The sequence below is a fragment of the Somniosus microcephalus genome, chromosome 22 (genome assembly GCF_052327205.1).
Source record: "Somniosus microcephalus isolate GS21.2 chromosome 22, FLI_Smic_1.0, whole genome shotgun sequence".
Taxonomy (NCBI): domain Eukaryota; kingdom Metazoa; phylum Chordata; class Chondrichthyes; order Squaliformes; family Somniosidae; genus Somniosus; species Somniosus microcephalus.
Genome location: NC_141008.1, coordinates 47,869,047 through 47,896,522, shown reverse-complemented (window position 1 = coordinate 47,896,522; position 27,476 = coordinate 47,869,047). Strand labels below are relative to the sequence as shown.

The 27,476-nt window shown below is 51.6% G+C and overlaps 1 protein-coding gene across 3 annotated transcripts in view; it reads left to right on the top strand.

The window, feature by feature from the left end:
• Positions 1 to 1,311: 1,311 nt before the first annotated feature.
• The window catches only part of scarf1 (scavenger receptor class F, member 1), a 79,539-nt gene continuing 53,374 nt past the window's right edge, over positions 1,312 to 27,476 (top strand). For 2 of the 3 annotated variants that reach the window (XM_085964646.1, XM_085964648.1), the window contains exons 1-6: positions 1,312 to 1,537; positions 6,405 to 6,466; positions 9,367 to 9,468; positions 12,246 to 12,768; positions 18,789 to 19,007; positions 22,734 to 22,862. In XM_085964646.1, coding sequence (XP_085820772.1) covers positions 1,437 to 1,537; positions 6,405 to 6,466; positions 9,367 to 9,468; positions 12,246 to 12,768; positions 18,789 to 19,007; positions 22,734 to 22,862 — 1,136 coding nt within the window. In that variant the 5' untranslated portion in view covers positions 1,312 to 1,436. Of the gene's footprint in view, positions 1,538 to 4,499; positions 4,930 to 6,404; positions 6,467 to 9,366; positions 9,469 to 12,245; positions 12,769 to 18,788; positions 19,008 to 22,733; positions 22,863 to 27,476 lie in introns of those variants that run through there. The other variant, XM_085964647.1, reaches the window with a different exon arrangement.

Here is a 27,476-nt window from a genome sequence, read left to right as displayed (position 1 = left end):
GAAGACATAAATCTACAACATAAGGTAGATAACTTCTTGTTTGCGTACAGGAATGCAACACATGTGGTTACAAACCAAACTCCCGCCATGATGTTTTTCAATAGAAGACTAAGATGCCGGCTGGATTTGATCAAGCCAAACATCAGAAGGGACGTAGAGAACCGGCAATTTCAAGGCATGAATGAAAGGCCAACTAGAACCTTCCAGGTAAGTCAACAAGTTTTGGCCCGAGACTACCGTACCGAGAAATGGCAGCCTGGAACTATTTGCACACGACTAGGACCGCTGATGTATACCGTGGACATTGGTGAAAGCATAATAAGGCGCCATGCTGACCAGATCATAGAGTCATCCGAAAAGGGACAACCTACACCACAACTCTATACGCCTAATGATGAAGCAGAGATACCCATAGTATCTACCTCCGATCCGGTGATACTGGAACCAGATGAACCCGACACTGGCATTCAAGCCGAATCGACCTTGCCAAAAGAACCTACTACACCACCAAAATCTACTACACCACCGAGGCGTTATCCGGACTGAGTCAGGAGGCCTCCTCAGAGACTGAATCTGTGAACTGTTTTTACATGAAGTTGTGTATATATGTTATTATGTTATGTTTAATGGGGAATATATACTGTTAAGCTAAAAAGGGAGGATTGTGGTGTATGTAACCGTTCCACCTTTAAGAGAACTATTTTAAGAGTTGCACTACTTTATCTTGGCTGCTGTATACTGTAATACCGGTGGTGACCACACCGGTATATAAGTGCTGTGTAATGATTTATTGGGCAGTTTAGCCCTGACCTTCGACTAGTAAAGACCTGTTAAAGTTATTCCTGTGGTCTGTGTGCAGTGATTCATATTAACCATAACTGGAACACACAAACTTAACAGGCGGTGGAAGCAGATTCAATAGGAACTTTCAAAAGGGAATTGGATAAATACTTGAAAAGGAGAAATTCACAGGGCTGTGGGGAAAGAGCAGGGGGGAGTGGGATTAATTGGAGAGCTCTTTCAAAGAGCCGGCACAGGCACAATGGGCCGAATGGCCTCCTCCTGTGCTGTGTGATTCTATGACATCAGTGGAGATTATCTTGTGAGTTCAGTCGCCTTTGATTCTCGGGAATTTGAGGTTTTCATCCTCTCTCTGACACAGAGATCTGATCTCTCCTGTCCTTTTTATTGTTTCTCCTGAGCTGCTGGCTCTTGAATAGAAGGAACTCGTCGAAGCCGCCCCTCACTTCCCCAGGAAAGAGCAGCACTTCCCCAGGAGGAAGCCTGACCCTGAGCTCAGGATCTGGGACAGTGAGCACCGTACCCGGGATAGGAGGCCACTCGCTCTGGGGTAAGGGCAGGAGGGGGCGCAAAGCCAAGCAGAACCGACGAACCCGACCCCAGGACTACACGCTGAGCTCGCACTCAGATCTACCATGGGAACCCTGCTCCTCCTGGTCAGTCTCTACCCTCTGACCTGGGCCTCCCACATCCAGCAACTCGATCCGAATGGCACCAACGTCTGTCAGGCAGGACGGTAAACCCATCAGTGCTTTTTGCTTTCTTGAATTTTTCGCCATAGTTGGGAGTTCTCCTCTCTAAGGTTGCTGTGAACCTCAGTCACTTGGAGGTTGTCTGTCTCTGTCGCACTCCCTTTGTATCTCTGCCTTCCTGTCTCCGGCTCTGTGTCTGTATCTCTCTCCGTCTCTCGTTTATTGGCCTCAATCTCTGCCCCTCTCTCTGTATATCTTTTCTCTTGTCGTCTCCCTATCCGCCTGTCTCTCTCAGTCTGTCTCTCACAGTGCGTCTGTCTCTCAGTGTGTCTTTCTCTCTCAGTCTGTCTCTCACAGTGCGTCTGTCTCTCAGTGTGTCTGTCTCTCTCAGTGTGTCTGCCTCTCTCAGTCTGTCTCTCAGTGTGTCTGTCTCTCTCAGCCTGTCTCTCTCAGTGTGTCTGCCTCTCTCAGTCTGTCTCTCAGTGTGTCTGCCTCTCTCAGTCTGTCTCTCAGTGTGTCTGTCTCTCAGTGTGTCTCTCTCCATCTGTCTCCCTCGGTGTGTCCGTCTCTCGGTGCGTCTGTATCTCAGTGTGTCTGTCTCTCAATTTGTCTCTCTCGGTGTGTCCGTCTCTCTGCCTCTCTTCCTCTCTCTGTCTATCTCCCTCAGTGTGTCTGTCTCTCTGTCTGTCTCCCTCAGTGTGTCTGTCTCTCTCAGTGTGTCTCGCTCTGTCTATCTCCCTCAGTGTGTCTGTCTCTCTGTCTGTCTCCCTCAGTGTGTCTGTCTCTCTCAGTGTGTCTCGCTCTGTCTGTCTCCCTCAGTGTGTCTGTCTCTCTGTCTGTCTCCCTCAGTGTGTCTGTCTGTCTCTCAGTGTGTCTGTCTGTCTCTCAGTGTGTCTTGCTCTGTCTGTCTCCCTCAGTGTGTCTGTCTCTCAGTCTGTCTTCCTCTCTCTGTCTGTCTCTCTCAATGTGTCTGTCTCTCAGTCTGTCTGTCTCGGTGTGTCCGTCTCTCAGCCTCTCTTCCTCTCTCTGACAGACTCCCCAGTGTGGCCCCTTTAAGTTGTGGCTAGCCTCTCGCTGAGACCCCTGTAGTTGCTTTGCCTTGCTGCCCTCGGCCCCACACTTCCTCTGGGGATGTGTGACTCACACGGGACGGGAATGTATTGTGTTGAAACCACGATCTAAACGCAGCCTCATCGCTCCATGTTAAAGATGATAGAGCAACTGGGTAAAACAGGAGGTAATAATTACTACAAGTGCAGAGATAATGGAAGAGAGTCATTCCTGAAAACCTCGCATTCTGAGTCCTGTTTAATTCAGCGGCAGCTTCGGTAAAGCGCGGTTAGTTTGTGACGTTCACTGACTTTGTTCAATCAATAGCTCCAATCTCAGTCAGGTACCGAAATTCAAATTGCGTATACATAGCTGACCCCACCCTATAGATATCCGACCCCACCATATAGATATCTGACCCCACCCTATAGATATCCGACCCCACCCTATAGATATCGGACCCCATCCTATAGATATCCGACCCACCCTATAGATATCCGACCCACCCTATAGATATCCAGCACTACCCTATAGATCTGACCCCACCCTATAGATATCCGACCCCATCCTATAGATATCCAGCACCACCCTATAGATCTGACCCCACCCTATAGATATCTGACCCCACCCTATAGATATCCGACCCCATCCTATAGATATCCGACCCCACCCTATAGATATCCAGCACCACCCTATAGATCTGACCCCACCCTATAGATATCTGACCCCACCCTATAGATATCCGACCCCACCGTATAGATATCTGACCCCACCCTTTAGATATCTGACCCCACACTATAGATATCCAACGCCATCCTATAGATAGCCGACCCCACCCTATAGATATCTGACCCCACCCTATAGATATCTGACCCCACCCTATAGATATCTGACCCCATCCTATAGATATCTGACCCGACCTTATAGATATCGGACCCCACCCTATAGATACCTGACCTCACCCTATAGATATCCGACCCCACCCTATAGATATCTGACCCTGCCCTGTAGATATCTGACCCCACCTTATAGACATCAGACTCACCCTATAGATATCCGACGACACCATATAGATATCTGACCCACCCTATAGATATCCGCCCCACCCTATAGATATCGGACCCCGCCCTATAGATATCTGACACACCCTATAGATATCCGACCCACCCTATAGCTATCCGACCCCACCCTGTAGATATCTGACCGCATCCTATCGATATCCAACACCACCCTATAGATATCCAACCCCTCCCTATAGATATCCGACCCACCCTATAGATATCCGACCCGCCCTGTAGATATCTGGCCCCACCCTATAGATATCTTTTTTTTTATTCATTGATGGGATGTGGGCATCACTGGCTAGGCCTGCATTTAGTGCCCATCCCTAATTGCCCTTGAGAAGATGGTGGTGAGCCGCCTTCTTGAACCGCTGCAGTCCATATGGTATAGGTACACCCACAATGCTGTTAGGAAGAGAGTTCCAGGATTTTGGCCCAGCGACAGTGAAGGAGCGGCGATACAGGTCCAAGTCAGGATGGTGTGTGGCTTGGAGGGGAACTTGTAGGTGGTGATGTTCCCATGTGTCTGCTGCCCTTGTCCTTCTAAGTGGTAGAGGTCGCGGGTTTGGAAGGTGCTGTTGAAGGAGCTTTGCCGAGTTGCTGCAGTGCATCTTGTAGATGGTACACACTGCAGCCACAGTGCGCCGGTGGTGGAGGGAGTGAATGTTGAAGGTGGTGGATGGAGTGCCAATCAAGCGGGCTGCTTTATCCTGAATGGTGTCGAGCTTCTTGAGTGTTGTTGGAGCTGCACTCATCCAGGCAAGTGGAGAGTATTCCATCACACTCCTGACTTGTGCCTTGTAGATGGTGGAAAGGCTTTGGGGAGTCAGGAGGTGAGACACTCGCCGCAGAATTCCCAGCCTCTGGCCTGCTCTTGTAGCCACAGTATTTATATGGCTGGTCCAGTTCAGTTTCTGATCAATGGTAACTCCCAGGATGTTGATAGTGGGGGATTCAGCAATGGTAATGCCATTGAATGTCAAGGGGAGATGGTTAGAGTCTCGCCTGTTGGAGATGGTCATTGCCTGGCACTTGTGTGGTGCAAATGTTACTTGCCACTTGTCAGCCCAAGTCTGAATGTTGTCCAGGTCTTGCTGCATATGGACACGGATTGCGTCAGTATATGACGAGTCTCGAATGGTGCTGAACAGTGTGCAATCATCAGCGAACATCCCCACTTCTGACCATATGATGGAGGGAAGGTCATTGATGAAACAGCTGAAGATGGTTGGGCCTAGGACACTGCCCTGAGGAACTCCTGCAGTGATGTCATGTGATTGAGATGAATGACCTCCAACAACCACAGCCAACTTCCTTTGTGCTAGGTATGATTCCAACCAATGGAGAGTTTTCCCCTTGATTCCCATTGACTTCAGTTTTGCTAGGGCTCCTTGATGCCACACTCGATCAGATGCTGACCCCACCCTATAGATATCTGACCCAACCCATAGATATCCAACCCACCCTATAGATAATCTGACCCACCCTATAGATATCTGACCCCACCCTATAGATATCTGACCCCACCCTATAGATATCCAATCCACCCTGTAGATATCCGACCCACCCTATAGATATCCGACCCGACCCTATAGATATCCAACCCGCCCTATAGATATCCGACCCGCCCTATAGATATCCGACGCCACGCTGTAGATATCCGACCCCACCCTATAGCTATCTGACCCCACCCTATAGATATCTGACACCACCCTATAGATACCCGACACCACCCTATAGATACCCGACACCACCCTATAGATACCCGACACCGCCCTATAGATATCCGACCCCACCCTATAGATACCCGACCCCACCCTATAGATATCCAACCCCACCCTATAGATATCCGACCCCACCCTATAGATATCCGACCCCACCCTACAGATATCCGACCCCACCCGATAGATATCTAACCTCATCCTATAGATATCCAACCCACCCTATAAATATCTCACCCCCACCCTATAAATATCCGACCCCACCCTACAGATACCTGACACCACCCTATAGATATCCAGCACCACTCTATAGATATCCGACCCCGCCCTATAGCTATCCGACCCGACCCTATAGATATCTGACACACCCTATAGTTTTCCAACCCCTATCCTATAGAGAGGGACCACTGCAGGAATCGAAGGCTGGGGGAGAGGGCAGGGTATTTCAGGGATTGGAGGGTGGGAAGAGGAAGAGGGAGGGGGAGGGGGTCACTCCAGGAATTGGGTGAAGACCATGCGACCATCTCCTCTATCTTGATTGACTGTTACCTTTACACACGCAGATTGTATACTCCCCACCGTGGCTCAACTGGAAGCTGCACCACCCGGTCCGGTACTGAGCCCCACAGAGCAGGAAAGGCCCAGGCTCCATCGCCGGGCCTGTGCTCTTAGTGGATCTCTCACTTGGAGAAAGAAAGTGTCATGGTTCACATGTGAGCTCCAACACAGCATGTAGCCAATAGCCAGAGTAACGACACGCATTAGGACGGGGCGGGCAGGTGTCCAAGGGCCACACCTTTAGAAAGTTTCATTCCCTGTTCCCATCCATTCCCAGATATCTCGAGTTGCTCAAACACACAGATCCCGTGGGGTGTTCTGATTTAGGATTCTTCCACCAATGCTACAACAACAACAATAAGAACAGCCCTTCCCAGGCTCACAGAATTCAATCTGGACAAATCAGCAAGTGGGCAATGGGCCTGAGTAAGGGAGAATGTGCCCGAGGTGCACACGGCCCTCAGACATTAACATCAACCAAATCGCTGGTCAGTAACTCTCGCACTCTCCTTGCCTCCTAGGGACCTTCCCTCACTGAGCTGCTGCCCAGGCTGGAGACAGCAAGGGAACGAGTGCAGTATCGGTAGGTGTTTATTACAACTTGCTGAAAATATATAAAATGTAATAAATCAACTATCTTGTATTTACGCTGAGATCTGATGGTGACCTTAGGTATCTGGCCTGTGACCTCTTTGATGTGAGTGACAGACAGTGTTATTTGGATGGGATTGTGTGATGTGATTGGTAGTAAGGATGGTGGATGGGACTGTGTGATCTGATTGTTTCAGTAAAGATGCCGGGAGGAATTTTATTGGTTGATAAGTGAGTTGCTAAGATTAGCGGGAGCTATGGTAACAGTCAATAGATTATTAGTTAGTTACAACTAGGAAACAGGCCATTTGTCCCATCTAGTCCGTGCTGGCGATTACCCTCCACGTCAGCAACTGTCGGAGGGGCAGTACTGAGGGAGCAGCGCACTGTCGGAGGGGCAGTACTGAGAGAGCACCGCACTGTCGGAGGGGCAGTACTGGGGGAGCGCTGCACTGTCGGAGGGTCAGTGCTGAGGGAGCGCCGCACTGTCGGAGGGGCAGTACTGAGGGAGCACCGCACTGTCGGAGGGGCAGTACTGAGGGAGCGCTGCACTGTCGGAGGGTCAGTGCTGAGGGAGCACTGCACTGTCGGAGGGGCAGTACTGAGGGAGCGCCGCACTGTCGGAGGGGCAGTACTGAGGGAGCGCCGCACTGTTGGAGGGGCAATACTGAGGGAGCGCCGCACTGTCGGAGGGGCAGTGCTGAGGGAGCGCCGCACTGTCGGAGGGGCAGTACTGAGGGAGCGCCACACTGTCGGAGGGGCAGTACTGAGGGAGCGCTGCACTGTCGGAGGGTCAGTGCTCAGGGAGCGCCGCATTGTCGGAGGGGCAGTATTGAAAGAGCGCCGCACTGTCGGAGGGGCAGTACTGAGGGAACGCCGCACTTTCGGAGGGTCAGTACTGAGGGAGCGCCGCACTGTCGGAGGGGCACTACTGAGGGAGCGCCGCACTGTCGGAGGGGCAGTACTGAGGGAGCGCCGCACTGTTGGAGGGGCAGTACTGAGGGAGTGCCGCACTGTCGGAGGGGCAGTACTGAGGGAGTGCCGCACTATCGGAGGGGCAGTACTGAGGGAGCACCGCACTGTCGGAGGGGCAGTAGTGAGGGAGTGCTGCACTGTCGGAGGGGCAGTACTGAGGGAGCGCGGCACTGTCGGAGGGGCAGTACTGAGGGAGCGCTGCACTGTCGGAGGGGCAGTACTGAGAGAGCGCCGCGCTGTCGGAGGGGCAGTACTGATGGAGCGCCTCACTGTTGGAGGGGCAGTACTGAGGGAGTGCCGCACTGTTGGAGGGGCAGTACTGAGGGAGCGCCGCACTGTCGGAGGGGCAGTACTGAGGGAGCGCCGCACTGTTGGAGGGGCAATACTGAGGGAGCGCCGCACTGTCGGAGGGGCAGTGCTGAGGGAGCGCCGCACTGTCAGAGGGGCAGTACTGAGGGAGCGCCACACTGTCGGAGGGGCAGTACTGAGGGAGCGCTGCACTGTCGGAGGGGCACTACTGAGGGAGCGCCGCACTGTCGGAGGGGCAGTACTGAGGGAGCGCCGCACTTTCGGAGGGGCAGTACTGAGGGAGCGCCGCACTGTCGGAGGGGCACTACTGTGGGAGCGCTGCACTGTCGGAGGGGCAGTACTGAGAGAGCGCCGCGCTGTCGGAGGGGCAGTACTGATGGAGCGCCTCACTGTTGGAGGGGCAGTACTGAGGGAGTGCCGCACTGTTGGAGGGGCAGTACTGAGGGAGCGCCGCACTGTCGGAGGGGCAGTAGTAAGGGAGTGCCGCACTGTCGGAGGGGCAGTACTGAGGGAGCGCGGTACTGTCGGAGGGGCAGTACTGAGGGAGCGCGGTACTGTCGGAGGGGCAGTACTGAGGGAGCGCTGCACTGTCGGAGGGGCAGTACCAAGAGAGCGCCACACTGTCGGAGGGGCAGTACTGAGGGAGTGCCGCACTGTCAGAGTGGCAGTACTGAGGTAGTGCCGCACTGTCGGAGGGGCAATACTGAGGGAGCGCTGCACTGTTGGATTGGCAGCACTGAGGGAGTGCCGCACTGTCGGAGGGGCAGTGCTGAGGGAGCGCCGCACTGTCGGAGGTGCAGTGCTGAGGAAGCGCCGCACTGTCGGAGGGTCAGTACTGAGGGAGCGCCGCACTGTCGGAGGGGCAGTTCTGAGGGAGCGCCACACTGTCGGAGGGGCAGTACTGAGGGATTGCTGCACTGTCGGAGGGGCAGTACTGAGGGAGCACGGCACTGTCGGAGGGGCAGTACTGAGGGAGTGCTGCACTGTCGGAGGGGCAGTACTGAGGGAGCGCCGCACTGTCGGAGGGGCAGTACTGAGGGAGCGCGGTACTGTCAGAGGGGCAGTACTGAGGGAGTGCCGCACTGTCGGAGGGGCAGTACTGAGGGAGTGCTGCACTGTCGGCGGGGCAGTACTGAGGGAGCGCGGTACTGTCAGAGTGGCAGTACTGAGGGAGCGCTGCACTGTCGGAGGGGCAGTGCCAAGAGAGCGCCGCACTGTCGGAATGGCAGTACTGAGGGAGCGCCGCACTGTCAGAGGGGCAGTACTGAGGGAGCGCCGCACTGTCGGAGGGGTCGTCTTTCGGATGAGGTGTTAAACTCAGGCCCCACCTGCCCTCTCGGGTGGGCGTAAATGACCCCATGGCACTACTGGAAGAAGAGCAGGGGCGCTCTCCCCAGTGTCCTGGGGCCAATATTTATCCCTCAATCAACATCACTAAATCAGGTCATTATCACGTTGCTGTTTGTGGGATCTTGCTGTGCGCAAATTGGCTGTCGCGTTTCCTACATTACAACAGAGACTACACTCCAAAAGTACTTCATTGGCTGTGAAGCGCTCTGCGTCATCCCGAGGTCAGGAAATGCTAGTCTTTTCTTGCTTTCTTTCTAGCAATCTGTGAGCCGCCAAACTCCTGCAGCCCGGAAGAGATGTGTGTCAGACCCGGAGTGTGTCGCTGTCCCCACGGATTCTTCGGAGCCAACTGTGTGACCAGTGAGTGCCATGAACACAACTTCCACTCTCCGTAAACTCGGCCACATCCAACACTCTGCTGCCCGTGTCCTAACTCGCACCGAGTCCCGTTCACCCATCACCCCCTCTGCTCACTGCCCCGTGTCCTAACTCGCACCGAGTCCCGTTCACCCATCACCTCCTGTGCTCACTGCCCCGAGTCCTAAATCGCACCGAGTCCCGTTCACCCGTCACCCCTGTGCTCACTGCCCCGTGTCCTAACTTGCACCGAGTCCCATTCACCTGTCACCCCCTGTGCTCACTGCCCCGTGCCCTAACTCGCACCGAGTCCTGTTCACCCGTCACCCCTGTGCTCACTGCCCCGTGTCCTAACTCGCACCGAGTCCCGTTCACCCGTCACTCCCTGTGCTCACTGCCCCGTGCCCTAACTTGCACCAAGTCCCGTTCACCCGTCACCCCCTGTGCTCACTGACCTACACTGGCTCCCAGTTAAGCAACAGCATGATTTTTAAATTCTCATCCTTGTTTTCAAATCCCTCCATGGCCTCGCCCCTCCCGATCTCTGTAACCTCCTCCAGCCCCACAGCATCCCCCCCACTCCCCGACATCTCTGAGCTTCTCTAATTCTGGCCTCTTTAGCATCCCTGATTTCCATCGCTCCACCATTGGTGGCCGTGCCTTCAGCTGCCTGGGCCCTGAGCTCTGGAATTCCCTCCCTGAACCTCTCCGCCTCTCTCTTCCCCTCCTCCTCCTTTAAGATGCTCTTTAAAACCTCCCTCTTTGATTTTGGTCACATGTCCTAATATATCCTTATGTGGCTCAGTGTCAAATATTGTTTGATAATCGCTCCTGTGCAGCACCTTGGGAGGTTTTACTATGTTAAAGGCGCTATATAAACAAACGTTGTTGTTGTTGTGGTGGTGTTGCGGCACGGTGGCATAGTGGTTAGCACTGATGCCTCACAGCGCCAGGGACCCAGGTTCAAATCCGGCCTCGGGTGACTGTCTGTGTGGAGTTTGCACATTCTCCCCGTGTTTGTGTGGGTTTTCTCCGGGTGCTCCGGTTTCCTCCCACAGTCCAAAGATGTGTGGGTTAGGTTGATTGGCCATGATAAAAATTGGCCCTTAGTGTTAGGGGGGATTAAATACGTGGGGTTACGGGGATAGGGTTTGGGTGGGATGGTTGTTCGTGTAGGGACCGGATGCTGGGGTTTGGATGATCAGCCATGATCTCGTTGAATGGCGGAGCAGGCTCGAAGGGCCGAATGGCCTACTCCTGCTCCTATCTTCTATGTTTCTATGTTTCGATGTAACCCATGCGGAGAGTGCTCTGAGTAAAAGGCTTGCCTGTCTGTGACTGGAGCCCACTCTCCGTTCCCAGCCCACCCTTCCTGGTCTGCTTGACCTGTCGCTCCGTTGCCAGGATCCTGAGTTGCTGCTTCTTCCCCTCCGTGCTATCTAGTGGGAGGAAGCGAAGGGACACGGCTAACAATCCTGACTCCCCCACCCCTCGGAACATCAGTGAATAAAACACACTAACAATTCAAACTCATCATTCTCCTTAGAGCAGAATAAGTTAAGGGGAGATTTAAACGAGGTGTTCAAAATTATGAAGGGTTTTGATCGAGTAAATGAGGAGAAACTGTTCCCAGTGACAGGAGGGTCGGCAACCAGAGGACACAGATTGAAGGTAATTGGCAAAGAGCCAGAGGGGAGAAGAGATTATTTTTACGCAGCGAGTTGCTGTGATCTGGAATGTGCTGCCTGAAAGGGCGGTGGAAGCAGATTCAATAGTAACTTTCAAAAGGGAATTAGATAAATAGGAGAAAAAGGAGAAATTTGCAGAGCTGTGGAGAAAGAGCAGGGGGGAGTGGGACTAATGGGAGAGCTCTTTCAAAGAGCCGGCACAGGCACGATGGGCTGAATGGCCTCCTCCTGTGCGGTGTGATTCTATGATTAAGCATACTCCCCTCCCAGGCTGAGCGGGCGAGTACATCGCCAGTTGTGGCACTGAGCCAGAGAGACCAGGGAGGGGCCGGCCTCGAACCCCAGTCTCCCCTCCGTTAGCCCATCTCCCCTGGAGTGGTCGTTAGGGCCTCGGCAGCAGAAGGCACGGCCGCCAATGGTGGAACGATTTGGCCGCTTCCTTTCGGCATTTCTTTTCTAATGTTTCCTTGGGATGTGGGCAACACTGACGTGATAACATTCACGGGCTTCTTCATCTCCGAGTTTGGGATTATCCATTCAGCTGCCTCTGCTGATACCCTGCCCCTACCCGCCCCCCTGCCCAGTAAGCCAACCAATCCCCCAATCCCCCCATCTGCTCTCTCAGGTGGACGTAAAAGATCCCACGGCCACTATTTCGAAGAGAAGCAGGGGTGTTCTCCCCGGTGTCCTGGGGCCAATATTTATCCCTCAACCAACATCACTAAAAACAGATTATCTAGTCATTGTCACATTGCAGTTTATGGGATCTTGCTGTGCGCAAATTATCTGCCACGTTTCCTACATTACAACAGCGACCAATGCTCACTTTGAGCTGTGCAGCCACACCTCGCCCCTTGAGGGTCCCGTGTAGCCGGTGAGCCGGGTTTAAATAGAAAAACTGCGCATGCGCGGAATTCTGAATGTCCCACGCAGCCTGTTAAAGGGGCCGTGCGCGTGGGCCAAAAAATGAGAGGGAACATTGACAGTGACTACACTTCAATAGTACTTCATTGGCTGTAAAGTGCGTTTGGACGTCCTGAGATGGTGAAAGGGGCTTTAGAAATGCAAGTCTTTCTTTTCTTGTTTCTGCAGGATGTCCGGACCAGTTTTGGGGTCCGGATTGCCGGGATGTCTGCTCCTGTCATCCCAACGGGAAGTGTGAGGCGGTCTCGGGGAAGTGCACCTGCAACCGTGACCGCTGGGGACCAAACTGCGCCAGGAGGTGCCGATGTCAGCACGGGCACTGTGACCCGGGCACAGGGCGCTGCCTCTGCGAGCCTGGCTGGTGGGGAGCTGACTGCAGCAAGATGTGCCAGTGCCACCCGGGGCACTCCCTGTGCGACCCGCTGACCGGGAAGTGCAACTGCTCCTCCGGGTTCTGGGGCAGGCGATGCAACATTCAGTGCTTCTGTACCCGGTCCTCGTGCGCGCAGGACACGGGGGTGTGCGAGTGCAGCCAAGGATGGTGGGGCACGCTGTGCGAGCGAAGATGTGCCTGCGTGCAAGGGAAGTGTAACCCCAGTAACGGGCTCTGTGCTTGTCACGCTGGGTACCAGGGGCGGACCTGCAGTGAGCCGTGTACAGCTGGGCTGTACGGAGAAGGTTGCAGGAGGAGGTAGGAGCAAAGCATTGTATCAGTACTGTACTGAATGTACATCGCCTGTAGCCATCATGGATTGTGTAGGATTTGATATGATGACATGATGGCATGTCACATATATAGTTATGTATGTATTAGTTCTGTGTCGTCCAATAGAAATGGAGAGGGCGCAGAGGAGATTTACCAGGATGATACCAGGGATGAGGGGCTTCAGCTACGTGGAGAGGCTGGAGAAGCTGGGGTTGTTCTCCTTAGAGCAGAGAAGGTTATGGGGAGATTTATCATTGAATATATTCAAGGTGGAGATAGACAGATATTTGAGTTACAGGGGAGTCAAGGGTTATGGGGAGCGGGCAGGGAAGTGGAGTTGAGGCCAAGATCAGATCAGCCATGATCTTATTGAATGGCGGAGCAGGCTGGAGGGGCCGAATGGCCGACTCCTGCTCCGATTTCTTATGTTTCTTATTTAATAGAGGTGTTCAGAATGATGAGGGGTTCTGATAGAGCGAGTAGGAAAAACTGTTTCCTCTGACAAGTGGGTCGGTGACCAGAGGTCACAGATTTAAAATAATTGGCAAAAGAGCTAGAGGGGAAATGAGGAGAAATGTCTTCACACAAGAGGGTTGTTGTGATCTGGAACACACTGCCTGACAGGGCGGCGGAATCAGATTCCATGGGAACTTTCAAAAGGCAATTGGACACGTACTTAAAGAGGACGAGACTGGGAAATTAGTGGTGGGGAACATGGAGATGGCAAAAACGCTGAACAAATATTTTGTATCAGTCTTTACAGTAGAGGACACTAAAGATATACCAACACTGGACAAACAGGGGGCAATGGGGGGGAGGAGCTAAACATGATTAAAATCACTAAGGAGATGGTACTTGGTAAGATAATGGGACTAAAGGCGGATAAATCCCCTGGACCTGATGGCTTACATCCTAGGGTCTTGAGAGAAGTAGCGGTAGGGATTGCGGATGCATTGGTGGTAATTTTCCAAAACTCCCTGGATTCAGGAAAGGTCCCAGCAGATTGGAAAACTGCTAATGTAACGCCCTTATTTAAAAAGGGAGGTAGACAAAAGGCTGGAAACTATAGACCAGTTAGCCTAACATCTGTGGTTGGTAAAATGTTGGAGTCCCTTATTAAGGAATCAGTAACAGGACATTTGGATAAGCATAATTTAATCGGACAGAGTCAGCATGGTTTTATGAAGGGGAAGTCATATTTGACAAATTTGCTCGAATTCTTTGAGGACGTAACAAACAGGGTGGATAAAGGGGAACCAGTGGATGTGGTGTATTTGGACTTCCAAAAGGCATTTGACAAGGTGCCACACAAAAGATTATTGCACAAGATAAAAAATCACAGGATTGGGGATAATATACTGGCATGGGTGGAAGATTGGCTATCTAACAGAAAACAGACAGTTGGGATAAATGGTTCATTCTCGGGTTGGCAATCAGTAACTAGGTATTCCGCAGGGGTCAGTGCTGGGACCCCAACTCTTTACAATCTATATTAACGATTTGGAGGAAGGGACCAAGTGCAACATATCCAAGTTTGCCGACGGTACAAAGATGGGAGGGAAAGCAGTGAGTGAGGAGGACATAAAAAACCTGCAAAAGGACATAGACAGGCTAAGTGAGTGGGCAGAAATTTGGCAGATGGAATATAATGTTGGAAAGTGTGAGGTTATGCACTTTGGCAGAAAAAATCAAAGAGCAAGTTATTATCTAAATGGAGAGAAACTGTAAAGTGCTACAGTACAAAGGGATCTGGGGGTCCTGGTGCATGAAACACAGAAGGTTAGTATGCAGGTACAGCAGGTGATCAGGAAGGCCAATGGAATCTTGGCTTTTATTGCAAGGGGGATGGAGTATAAAAGCAGGGAAGTCTTGCTTCAGTTATACAGGGTACTGGTGAGGCCACACCTGGAATACTGCGTACAGTTTTGGTTTCCATATTTAAGAAAAGATATACTTGCTCTCGAGGCAGTTCAGAGAAGGTTCACTCGGTTGATTCCGGAGATGAGGGGGTTGACTTATGAGGAAAGGTTGAGTAGGTTGGGCCTCTACTCATTGGAATTCAGAAGAATGAGAGGCGATCTTATCGAAACATATAAGATTGTGAGGGGGCTTGATCGGGTGGATGCGGTGAGGATGTTTCCACTGATGGGTGAGACTAAAACTAGGGGACATAATCTTGGAATAAGGGGCTGCCCTTTCAAAACTGAGATGAGGAGAAACTTCTTCACTCAGAGGGTAGTAAATCTATGGAATTTGCTACCTCAGAGAGCTGTGGAAGCTGCGACATTAAATAAATTTAAAACGGAGATAGACAGTTTCCTAGCTGATAAGGGAATTAGGGGTTATGGGGAGCGGGCAGGGAAGTGGACGTGAGTCTAGGTTCGGATCAGCCATGATCCTATTGAATGGCGGAGCAGGCCCAAGGGGCCGTATGGCCTACTCCTGCTCCTACTTCTTATGTTCTTATGTTCTTATGGCTCATTGCAGGGCTATGAGGAAAGAGCAGGGGGAGTGGGACTAAATTGGAGAGCTTTTTCAAAGAGCCGGCACAGGCACCAGGAGAGATCGACAAGTACTGGATGTCATATTGGTCCGTATATTCCGATCCCTACGGGTGGGTACGCGCTATGTACCCATCCGTAGGGGCATCGGAAATGCCGGTTTCAGGCATGCACAGCGCATGCACTGAAAACCGACATTTCCGATCAGTGAAGAATGGTCTTGACAGATCCTCCAGCTGCCCGGGAGAAGCGGCTCTGCGGGCGGAGAGTTCCGCTTTCTGGAGACCCTCCGCCCGCAGAAAACCCTTACAATTCTTACACCTCGTAAGGCGTAAGGCCTGCTTTTACCAGGATAAGAGTTGAAAAAAGTAAAAAAAAAGATTTTTTCACTGATTTATCAGTTAAAAATACCTTAAAAAATGGTAAGTTTATTTTTAGCCCCATAAAACACTTTAATTATGTTTTTCAAATAATTAAATATTTGTTTAAAATATTAAATTTATTGTAATTTCAACTAATTTTAAAAAGGAGATGGTTTAAAAAAAAAATTATTTAAAGTTTTACTATGTTTTTTCATTGATCTCCATTCATATATTTGACGGGTCGATCTGTCAAGTGTATAAAGGGAGATTCCCTTCTCCTATTGGCTGGCCTGGCCCACGTGATCCCAGGGACGCTTTCGAATCGCCCGCGACACTGGGATACGTGGGCCCTGCGCACTTGGAATTTGGAGAGGCCCAGGAGCGGAAGTGTAGGCGCCCCGGGAGCCCTCGGGTAAGTTCCGAGGCCTCTGATCGGAAAATACGGCCCATTGTACAGTTACTGTGTCTTTGATGCAGATTGCTGCAGAGTGCTAGAAAATCACATTTTTATTTTTTAATTTTTTTATTCATTGATGGGATGTGGGCGTCGCTGGCTAGGCCTGCATTTAGTGCCCATCCCTAATTGCCCTTGAGAAGATGGTGGTGAGCCGCCTTCTTGAACCGCTGCAGTCCATATGGTGTAGGTACACCCACAATGTTGTTAGGAAGGGAGTTCCAGGATTTTGGCCCAGCGACAGTGAAGGAATGGCGATACAGGTCCAAGTCAGGATGGTGTGTGGCTTGAAGGGGAACTTGTAGGTGGTGATGTTCCCATGCGTCTGCTGCCCTTGTCCTTCTAAGTGGTAGAGGTCGCGGGTTTGGAAGGTGCTGTTGAAGGAGCTTTGGCGAGTTGCTGCAGTGCATCTTGTAGATGGTACACACTGCAGCCACAGTGCGCCGGTGGTGGAGGGAGAGAACGTTGAAGGTGGTGGATGGAGTACCAATCAAGCGGGCTGCTTTATCCTGAATGGTGTCGAGCTTCTTGAGTGTTGTTGGAGCTGCACTCATCCAGGCAAGTGGAGAGTATTCCATCACACTCCTGACTTGTGCCTTGTAGATGGTGGAAAGGCTTTGGGGAGTCAGGAGGTGAGACACTCGCCGCAGAATTCCCAGCCTCTGGCCTGCTCTTGTAGCCACAGTATTTATATGGCTGGTCCAGTTCAGTTTCTGATCAATGGTAACCCCCAGGATGTTGATAGTGGGGGATTCAGCGATGGTAATGCCATTGAATGTCAAGGGGAGATGGTTAGAGTCTCGCCTGTTGGAGATGGTCATTGCCTGGCACTTGTGTGGTGCGAATGTTACTTGCCACTTGTCAGCCCAAGTCTGAATGTTGTCCAGGTCTTGCTGCATATGGACACGGACTGCGTCAGTATCTGACGAGTCTCGAATGGTGCTGAACAGTGTGCAATAATCAGCGAACATCCCCACTTCTGACCTTATGATGGAGGGAAGGTCATTGATGAAACAGCTGAAGACGGTTGGGCCTAGGACACTGCCCTGAGGAACTCCTGCAGTGATGTCATGTGATTGAGATGAATGACCTCCAACAACCACAGCCAACTTCCTTTGTGCTAGGTATGATTCAAACCAATGGAGAGTTTTCCCCTTGATTCCCATTGACTTCAGTTTTGCTAGGGCTCCTTGATGCCACACTCGATCAAATGCTGCCTTGATGTCAAGGGCAGTCACTCTCACCTCACCTCTTGAGTTCAGCTCTTTTGTCCATGTTTGGACCAAGGCTGTAATGAGGTCAGGAGCTGAGTGGCCCTGGCGGAACCCAAACTGGGCGTCAGTTAGCAGGTTATTGCTGAGTAAGTGCCGCTTGATAGCACTGTCGACGACACCTTCCATCACTTTGCTGATGATTGAGAGTAGACTGATGGGACGGTAATTGGCCGGGTCGGATTTGTCCTGCTTTTTGTAGACAGGACATACTTGGGCAATTTTCCACATTGCCGGGTAGATGCCAGTGTTGTAGCTGTACTGGAACAGCTTGGCTAGAGGCGTAGCTATTTCTGGAGCACAAGTCTTCAGTACTATTGCCGGAATGTTGTCAGGGCCCATAGCCTTTGCAGTATCCAGTGTCTTCAGCCGTTTCTTGACATCACGTGGAGTGAATTGAATGGGCTGAAGACTGGCATCTGTGATGCTGGGGACCTCAGGAGGAGGCCGAGATAGATCATCCACTCGGCACTTCTGGCTGAAGATAGTTGCAAATGCTTCAGCCTTGTCTTTTGCACTCACGTATTAGACCAGCCACAACTGGCTACATCTACACAATGTATTAAAGATCATAGCACTGCATGCACTTCCTGTAAATCTTTTCTATTCTGCATCCACTTTTATAATGGAGAAATTCTGTGTAAACATGTCACACTGTAATATCCCCTCTCCTTCTAATGGGGGCGCTGCAGCACCAACACTGGCGGGAGGGTGTGCTCGCTGACCAACATTGGCTCCCAGCCCGGCAGCGCCTTGATTTAAAAATTCTCATCCTTGTGTTTAAATCCCTCCATGGCCTCGCCCCCTCCCTATCTCTGTTACCTCCTCCAGCCCTACAACCCTCTGAAATATCTGCGCTCCTCCAAATTCTGGCCTCTTGCGCATCCCCAATTTTAATCGCTCCATCATTGGCAGCCGTGCCTTCAGCTGCCTTATCCTAGGCACTGGAATTCTCTCCCTAAACCCCTCCATATCTCCGCTTCACTCGCCTCCTTTAAGACGCTCCTTAAAACCGACCGCTTTGACCAAGCTTTTGGTCTCCTTGTGTGGCTTGGTGTCAAATTTTATCTGATAAGGCTCCTGTGAAGCACCCTGGGACGTTTTACTGCGTTAAAGGTGCTATATAAATGCAAATTGTTTTTGTAATTGCAGCGTGACAGTTTACATAGGATTTTTCCATTATAAAAGTGGGCGGAGGGATTTATAATGCAAATGTAAAAATAAGGACAGAATGCCTAACTTTACACTGGGGTCGGAGTTACGTCTCTGCCTCCTGGTCTAGCCACACTTCACCTGAAGACTATCTGTGGTCCTTGTGTCCCCGCGTTCAATGCCAGGGAGAGCACGACCAGTCTGCTACAACTCGGCCGACCGTCCGTTCCGTTACATCTGACCCGTGTTGTCCTCCCCGTCACAGGTGCGGCCGCTGCAAAGACGCTCAGCCCTGCTCCCCCGTCGATGGTTTCTGTCAGCCCTGCGAGCCCGGCTGGGACGGGAGCCGCTGTGACCAGCCCTGCTCCCCGGGTTTCCACGGCGACCAGTGCGCGGAGAAATGCCCTGCGTGCCGGGATGGGGAATTCTGCGACGCCGAGACCGGGATTTGCCACGCCTGCAACGCGGGATGGATCAGGCCCAGGTACGGCACCCGCGGCTGGAATCCACTCCACCGCGCTTAGTTTTATGAAGCAGATTTATTCGGGTAACTGAAGTGATTCAATTCAGAAAGACACACATTCTTAGAGCACCTTTCACATCCACAGGAAGTCCCAAAGCGCTTTACAGCCAATTAATTATTTCTGAAGTTGGTTAGCTTTGTTTGGTAGGGAAACGCAGCAACCAATTTGCGCACAGCAAGCTCCCACAAACAGCAATGAGATAAATGACCAGATAATCTCTTTCTCATGTTGGTTGAGGGATAGTTATTGGGCAGGGCACCGGGAAAACTCCCCTGCCCTCCTTCTAATAGTGGCCGTGGGATCTTTCACATCCACCTGTGGGGGCAGACAGAGCGTCAGTTTAACGTCTCATCCAAAAGACGACACCTTGGACAGTGCAGCGTTCCCTCAGTACTGCCCCTCCGACAGTGCGGCGCTCCCTCAGTACTGCCGCTCTGACCGTGCGGCGCTCCCTCAGTACTGCCCTTCCGACAGTGCGGCGCTCCCTCAGTACTGCCGCTCTGACCGTGCGGCGCTCCCTCAGTACTGCCCTTCCGACAGTGCGGCGCTCCCTCAGTACTGCCCCTCCGACAGTGCGGCGCTCACTCAGTACTGCCCCTCCGACAGTGCAGCGCTCCCTCAGTACTGCCCTTCCGACAGTGCGGCGCTCCCTCAGTCCTGCCCCTCCGACAGCGCGGTGCTCCCTCAGTCCTGCCCCTCCGACAGTGCGGCGCTCCCTCAGCACTGCCCCTCCGACAGTGCGGCGCTCCCTCAGTACAGCCCCTCTGACAGTGCGGCGCTCCCTCAGTACTGCCCCTACAACAGTGCGGCTCTCCCTCAGTACTGCCGCTCAGACAGTGCGGTTCTCCCTCAGTACTGCCCCTCCGACAGTGCGGCGCTCCCTCAGTACTGCCCCTCCGACAGTACGGCTCTCCCTCAGTACTGCCCCTCTGACAGTGCAGCTCTCCCTCAGTACTGCCCGTCCGACAGTGCGGCGCTCCCTCAGTACTGCCCCTCCGACAGCGTGGCGCTCCCTCAGTATTACCTCTCCGACAGTGCGACTCTCCCTCAGTACTGCCCCTCCGACAGTGTGGCTCTCCCTCAGTACTGCCCCTCTGACAGTGCGACGCTTCCTCAGTACTGCCCCTACAACAGTGCGGCGCTCCCTCAGTACTGCCCCTCCAACAATGCGGCGCTCCCTCAGTACTGCCCCTCTGACAGTGCGGCTCTCACTCAGTGCTGCCCCTCCGACAGTGCAGCATTCCCTCAGTACTGCCCCTCCGACAGTGCGGCACTCCCTCAGTACTGCCCCTCCGACAGTGCGGAGCTGCCTCAGTACTGCCCCTCCGACAGTGCGGCGCTCCCTCAGTACTGCCCCTCCGACAGTGCGACTCTCCCTCAGCACTGCCCCTCCGACTGTGTGGCTCTCCCTCAGTATTGCCCCTCTGACAGTGTGGCGCTTCCTCAGTACTGCCCCTACAACAGTGCGGCGCTCCCTCAGTACTGCCCCTCCAACAATGCGGCGCTCCCTCAGAACAGCCCCTCTGACAGTGCGGCTCTCCCTCAGTACTGTCCCTCCGAAAGTGCGGCGTTCCCTCAGTACTGCCCCTCCGACAGTACGGAGCTCCCTCAGTACTGCCCCTCCGACAGTGCGGCACACCCTCAGTACTGCCCCTCCGACAGTGCGACGCTCCCTCAGTACTGCCCCTCCGACAGTGTGGCTCTCCCTCAGTACTGCCCCTCTGACAGTGCAGCGCTTCCTCAGTACTGCCCCTACAACAATGCGGCGCTCCCTCAGTACTGCCCCTCTGACAGTGCGGCTCTCCCTCAGTACTGCCCCTCCGACAGTGCGGCGTTCCCACAGTACTGCCCCTCCGACAGTGCGCGCTCCCTCAGTACTGCCCCTCCAACAATGCGGCTCTCCCTCAGTACTGCCGCTCTGACAGTGCGGAGCTCCCTCAGTACTGCCCCTCCGACAGTGCGGCTCTCCCTCAGTACTGCCCCTCCGACAGTGCAGCGCTCCCTCAGTACTGCCGCTCCGACAGTGCGGCGCTCCCTCAGTACAGCCCCTCTGACAGTGCGGCGCTCCCTCAGTACTGCCCCTCCAGCAGTGCGGCGCTCCCAGAGTGCTGCCCCTCCGACAGTGCGGCGCTCCCTCAGTATTGCCCCGCCGACAGTGAATCGCTCCTTCAGCACTGCCCCTCTGACAGTGCGGCGCTGCCTCAGTACTGCCCCTCCGACAGTGCGGCTCTCCCTCAGTACTGCCCCTCCGACATTGCGGCTCTCCCTCAGTAGTGCCCCTCCGACAGTGCAGCGCTCCCTCAGTACTGCCCCTCCGACAATGAATCGCTCCTTCAGTACTACCCCTCCGACAGTGCGGCGCTCCCGCAGTACTGCCCCTCCGGCAGTGCGGCGCTCCCTCAGTACTGCCCCTCCGACAGTGCGGCGCTCCCTCAGTACTGCCCCTCTGACAGTGCGGCGCTCCCTCAGTACTGCCCCTCCGACAGTGAAGCGCTCCCTCAGCACTGCCCCTCAGACAGCGCAGCTCCCCCTCAGCACTGCCCCTCCGACAGTACGGCACTCCCTCAGTACTGCCCCTCTGACAGTGCACCGCTCCCTCAGTACTGCCCCTCCGACAGTGCAGCGCTCCCTCAGTACTGCCCCTCCGACAGTGCAGCGCTCTCTCAGTACTGCCCCTCGGACAGTGCGGCACTCCCTCAGTACTGCCCCTCTGATAGTGCGTCTGTCCCTCAGTACTGCCCCTTCGACAGTGCAGCTCTCCCTCAGTACTGCCCCTCCGACAGTGCGGCGCTCACTCAGTGCTGCCCCTCTGACAGTGCGGCGCTCCCTTAGTACTGCCCCTCAGACAGTGCAGCTCTCCCTCAGTACTGCCCCTTCGACAGTGCAGCGCTCCCTCAGTACTGCCCGTCCGACACTGCGGCGCTCCCTCAGGACTGCCCCTCCGACAGTGCGGCGCTCCCTCAGTACTGCCCCTCCGACAGTGCGGCGTTCCCTCAGTACTGCCCCTCCGACAGTACGGAGCTCCCTCAGTACTGCCCCTCCGACAGTGCGGCACTCCCTCAGTACTGCCCCTCCGACAGTGCGGCGCTTCCTCAGTACTGCCCCTACAACAGTGCGGCGCTCCCTCAGTACTGCCCCTCCGACAATGCGGCGCTCCCTCAGTACTGCCCCTCTGACAGTGCGGCGTTCCCTCGGTACTGCCCCTCCGACAGTGCGGCGCTCCCTCAGTACTGCCCCTCCAACAATGCGGCTCTCCCTCAGTACTGCCGCTCTGACAGTGCGGAGCTCCCTCAGTACTGCCCCTCCGACAGTGCGGCACTCCCACAGTACTACCGCTCTGACAGTGCGGAGCTCCCTCAGTACTGCCCCTCCGACAGTGCGGCGCTCTCTCAGTACTGCCCCTCTGACAGTGCAGCTCTCCCTCAGTACTGCCCCTCCGACAGTGCGGTGCTCCCTCAGTACTGCCCCTCCGACAGTGCGGTGCTCCCTCAGTACTGCACTGGAGTGTGAGACTGGATTTTGTGCTCAAGTCTCTGGAGTGGGACTCGAGCCCACGACCTTCTGACTCAGACGCAAAACTGCTCTGGATTGCGCCAAGTACTGTTGGATCTTTGATGTTTTCGATATTGGGAATCAGTTGTACAGTCTGTGAGTACACAACAACTAATCTTTGTGTCGATGCCTAGGTGTGACTCTCCCTGTGTATCTGGGACCTTTGGGGTTGGCTGTGACTCGACCTGTCCAGAGTGTTACCATGGAAAGTGCCATCATATCACAGGGGGGTGCACCTGTGATGTGGGATATACTGGAGACAGGTAAGGAGTCAGTTGCACATTTTGTACACTGGTATATACAAAGAGGCAGGTACAACACACTGAGTAAGGGTAAGGGTCACTCACTGTGTAACTACACAGTCGTTTATTCAGAGTAAGAGTCACTCACTGTGTAACTGTACAGAGTCACTGTTTATTCAGGGTAAGGGTCACTCACTGTGTAACTGTACAGAGTCACGGTTTATTCAGAGTAAGGGTCACTCATTGTGTAACTGTACAGAGTCACTGTTTATTCAGGGTAAGGGTCACTCACTAACTGTACAGAGTCACTGTTTATTCAGGGTAAGGGTCCCTCACTGTACAGAGTCACTATTTATTCAGGGTAAGGGTCACTCACTGTGTAACTGTACAGAGTCACTGTTTATTCAGGGTAAGGGTCACTCACTAACTGTACAGAGTCACTGTTTATTCAGAGTAATTGTCACTCACTGTTTAACTGTACAGAGTCACTGTTTATTCAGAGTAAGGGTCACTCAGTGTAACTGTACAGAGTCACTGTTTATTCAGGGTAAGGTTCACTCACTGTTTAACTGTACAGAGTCACTGTTTATTCAGAGTAAGAGTCACTCAATGTGTAACTGTAGAGAGTCACTGTTTATTCAGAGGAAATGTCACTCAATCTATAACTGTATAAAATCACGGTTTTTCAGGGTAATGATCACTCACTGTATAACTGTACAAAGTGACTGTTTATTCAGGTAAGGGGCACTCACTGTATAACTCTACAAAGTCACTGTTTATTCAGGGTAGGGGTCACTCACTGTGCAACGTACAAAGTCACTATCTATTCTGAGTAAGGGTCACTCACTGTGTAACTGTACAGAATCACTGTGTATTCAGGGTAAGGGTCACTCACTGTGTAACTGTACAGAGTCACTGTTTATTCAAAAGTAAGGATCACTCACTGTGTAACTGTACAGAGTCACTGTTTATTCAGGGTAAGGGTCACTCACTGTAACTGTACGCAGTCTCTGTTTATTCAAGGTAAGGGTCACTCACTGTGTAACTGTACAGAGTCACTGTTTATTCAGGGTACGGGTTACTCACTTTGCAACTGTACAGAGCCACTGTTTATGCAGAGCAAGGGTCACTCACTGCGTAACTGTACAGAGTCACTGTTTATTCAAAGTAAGGATCACTCACTGTGTAACTGTACAGAGTCACTGTTTATTCAGGGTAAGGGTCACTCACTGTAACTGTACGCAGTCTCTGTTTATTCAAGGTAAGGGTCACTCACTGGGTAACTGTACAGAGTCACTGTTTATTCAGGGTACGGGTTACTCACTTTGCAACTGTACAGAGCCACTGTTTATGCAGAGCAAGGGTCAATCACTGTGTAACTGTACAGAGTCACTGTTTATTCAGAGTAAGGGTCACTCACTGTGTAACTGTACAGAATGACTGTTGATTCAGGGTAAGGGTCACTCACTGTGTAACTGTACAGAGTCACTGTTTATTCAGAGTACGGGTTACTCACTGTGTAACTGCACAGAGTCACTGTTTATTCAGAGTACGGGTTACTCACTGTGTAACTGTACAGAGTCACTGTTTATTCAGAGTACGGGTTACTCACTGTGTAACTGCACAGAGTCACTGTTTATTCAGAGTACGGGTTACTCACTGTGTAACTGTACAGAGTCACTGTTTATTCAGAGTACGGGTTACTCACTGTGTAACTGCACAGAGTTACTGTTTATTCAGAGTAAGGGTCACTCACTGTGTAACTGTACAGAGTCACTGTTTATTCAGGGTAGGGGTCACTCACTAACTGTACTGAGGCACTGTTTATTTAGGGTAAGGGTCTCTCACTGTTTAATTGTACAGTGTCACTCTTTATTCAGGGTAAGGGTCACTCACTAATTGTACAGAGTCACTGTTTATTCAGAGTAAGGGTCACTCACTGTGTAACTGTACAGAGTCACTCTTTATTTAGGGTAAGGATCACTCACTGTGTAACTGTACAGAGTCGCTGTTCATTCAGGGTAAGGAGCACTCACTGTGTAACTGTAGAGTCACTCTTTATTCAGAGTAAGGGTCACTCACTGTTACTGTACACAGTCACTGTTTATGCAGAGTAAGGGTCACTCACTGTGTAACTGTACAGAGTCACTGTTTATTCAGGGTACCGGTTACTCACTGTGTAACTGTACAGAGTCACTGTTTATTCAGAGTAAGGGTCACTCACTGGATAACTGTACAGAGTTACTGTTTATTCAGGGTAAGGGTCACTCACTGTATAACTGTACAGAGTCACTGTTTATTCAGAGTAAGGGTCACTCACTTTAACTGTACAGAGTCACTGTTTATTCAGGGTAAGGCTCTCTCACTGTGTAACTGTACAGAGTCACTGTTCATTCAGAGTAAGAGTCACTCACTGTGTAACTGCACAGAGTCACTGTTTATTCAGAGTAAGGGTAACTCACTGTGTAACTGTACAGAGTCACTGTTTATTCAGGGTAAGGGTCACTCACTGTGTAACTGTACAGAGTCACTGTTTATTCAGAGTAAGGGTCACTCATTGTGTAACTGTACAAAGTCACTTTATTCAGAGTAAAGGTCACTCACTGTGTATCTGTGCAGAGTCATTGTTTATTCAGCAGGGTAAGAGTCACTCACTGTGTAACTGTACAGAGGCACTGTTTATTTCGGGTAAGGGTCTCTCACTGTGTAATTGTACAGTGTCACTCTTTATTCAGGGTAAGGGTCACTCACTAATTGGACAGAGTCACTGTTTATTCAGAGTAAGGGTCACTCGCTGTAACTGTACGCAGTCTCTGTTTATTCAAGGTAAGGGTCACTCACTGTGTAACTGTACAGAGTCACTGTTTATTCAGGGTACGGGTTACTCACTTTGCAACTGTACAGAGCCACTGTTTATGCAGAGCAAGGGTCACTCACTGCGTAACTGTACAGAGTCACTGTTTATTCAAAGTAAGGATCACTCACTGTGTAACTGTACAGAGTCACTGTTTATTCAGGGTACGGGTTACTCACTTTGCAACTGTACAGAGCCACTGTTTATGCAGAGCAAGGGTCAATCACTGTGTAACTGTACAGAGTCACTGTTTATTCAGAGTAAGGGTCACTCACTGTGTAACTGTACAGAATGACTGTTGATTCAGGGTAAGGGTCACTCACTGTGTAACTGTACAGAGTCACTGTTTATTCAGAGTACGGGTTACTCACTGTGTAACTGCACAGAGTCACTGTTTATTCAGAGTACGGGTTACTCACTGTGTAACTGTACAGAGTCACTGTTTATTCAGAGTACGGGTTACTCACTGTGTAACTGCACAGAGTCACTGTTTATTCAGAGTACGGGTTACTCACTGTGTAACTGTACAGAGTCACTGTTTATTCAGAGTACGGGTTACTCACTGTGTAACTGCACAGAGTTACTGTTTATTCAGAGGAAGGGTCACTCACTGTGTAACTGTACAGAGTCACTGTTTATTCAGGGTAGGGGTCACTCACTAACTGTACTGAGGCACTGTTTATTTAGGGTAAGGGTCTCTCACTGTTTAATTGTACAGTGTCACTCTTTATTCAGGGTAAGGGTCACTCACTAATTGTACAGAGTCACTGTTTATTCAGAGTAAGGGTCACTCACTGTGTAACTGTACAGAGTCACTGTTTATTTAGGGTAAGGATCACTCCCTGTAACTGTACGCAGTCACTGTTTATTCAGGGTAAGGTTTACTCACTGTGTAACTGTAGAGTCACTGTTTATGCAGAGTAAGGGTCACTCACTGTGTAACTGTACAGAGTCACTGTTTATTCAGGGTACCGGTTACTCACTGTGTAACTGTACAGAGTCACTGTTTATTCAGAGTAAGGGTCACTCACTGGACAACTGTACAGAGTTACTGTTTATTCAGGGTAAGGGTCACTCACTGTATAACTGTACAGAGTCACTGTTTATTCAGAGTAAGGGTCACTCACTTTAACTGTACAGAGTCACTGTTTATTCAGGGTAAGGCCCTCTCACTGTGTAACTGTACAGAGTCACTGTTCATTCAGAGTAAGAGTCACTCACTGTGTAACTGCACAGAGTCACTGTTTATTCAGAGTAAGGGTCACTCACTGTGGAACTGTACAGAGTCACTGTTTATTCAGAGTAAGGGTCACTCATTGTGTAACTGTACAAAGTCACTTTATTCAGAGTAAAGGTCACTCACTGTGTATCTGTGCAGAGTCATTGTTTATTCAGCAGGGTAAGAGTCACTCACTGTGTAACTGGACAGAGTCACTGTTTATTTCGGGTAAGGGTCTCTCACTGTGTAATTGTACAGTGTCACTCTTTATTCAGGGTAAGGGTCACTCACTAATTGGACAGAGTCACTGTTTATTCAGAGTAAGGGTCACTCGCTGTAACTGTACAGAGTCACTGTTTATTCAGAATAAGGGTCACTCACTGTAACTGTACAGAGTCGCTGTTTATTCAGAATAAGGGTCACTCACTGTAACTGTACAGAGTCACTGTTTATTCAGCAGGGTAACAGTCACTCACTGTGTAACTGTACAGAGTCACTGTTTATTCATAGTAAGGGTCACTCATTGTGTAACTGTACAGAGTCACTGTTCATTCATGGTAAG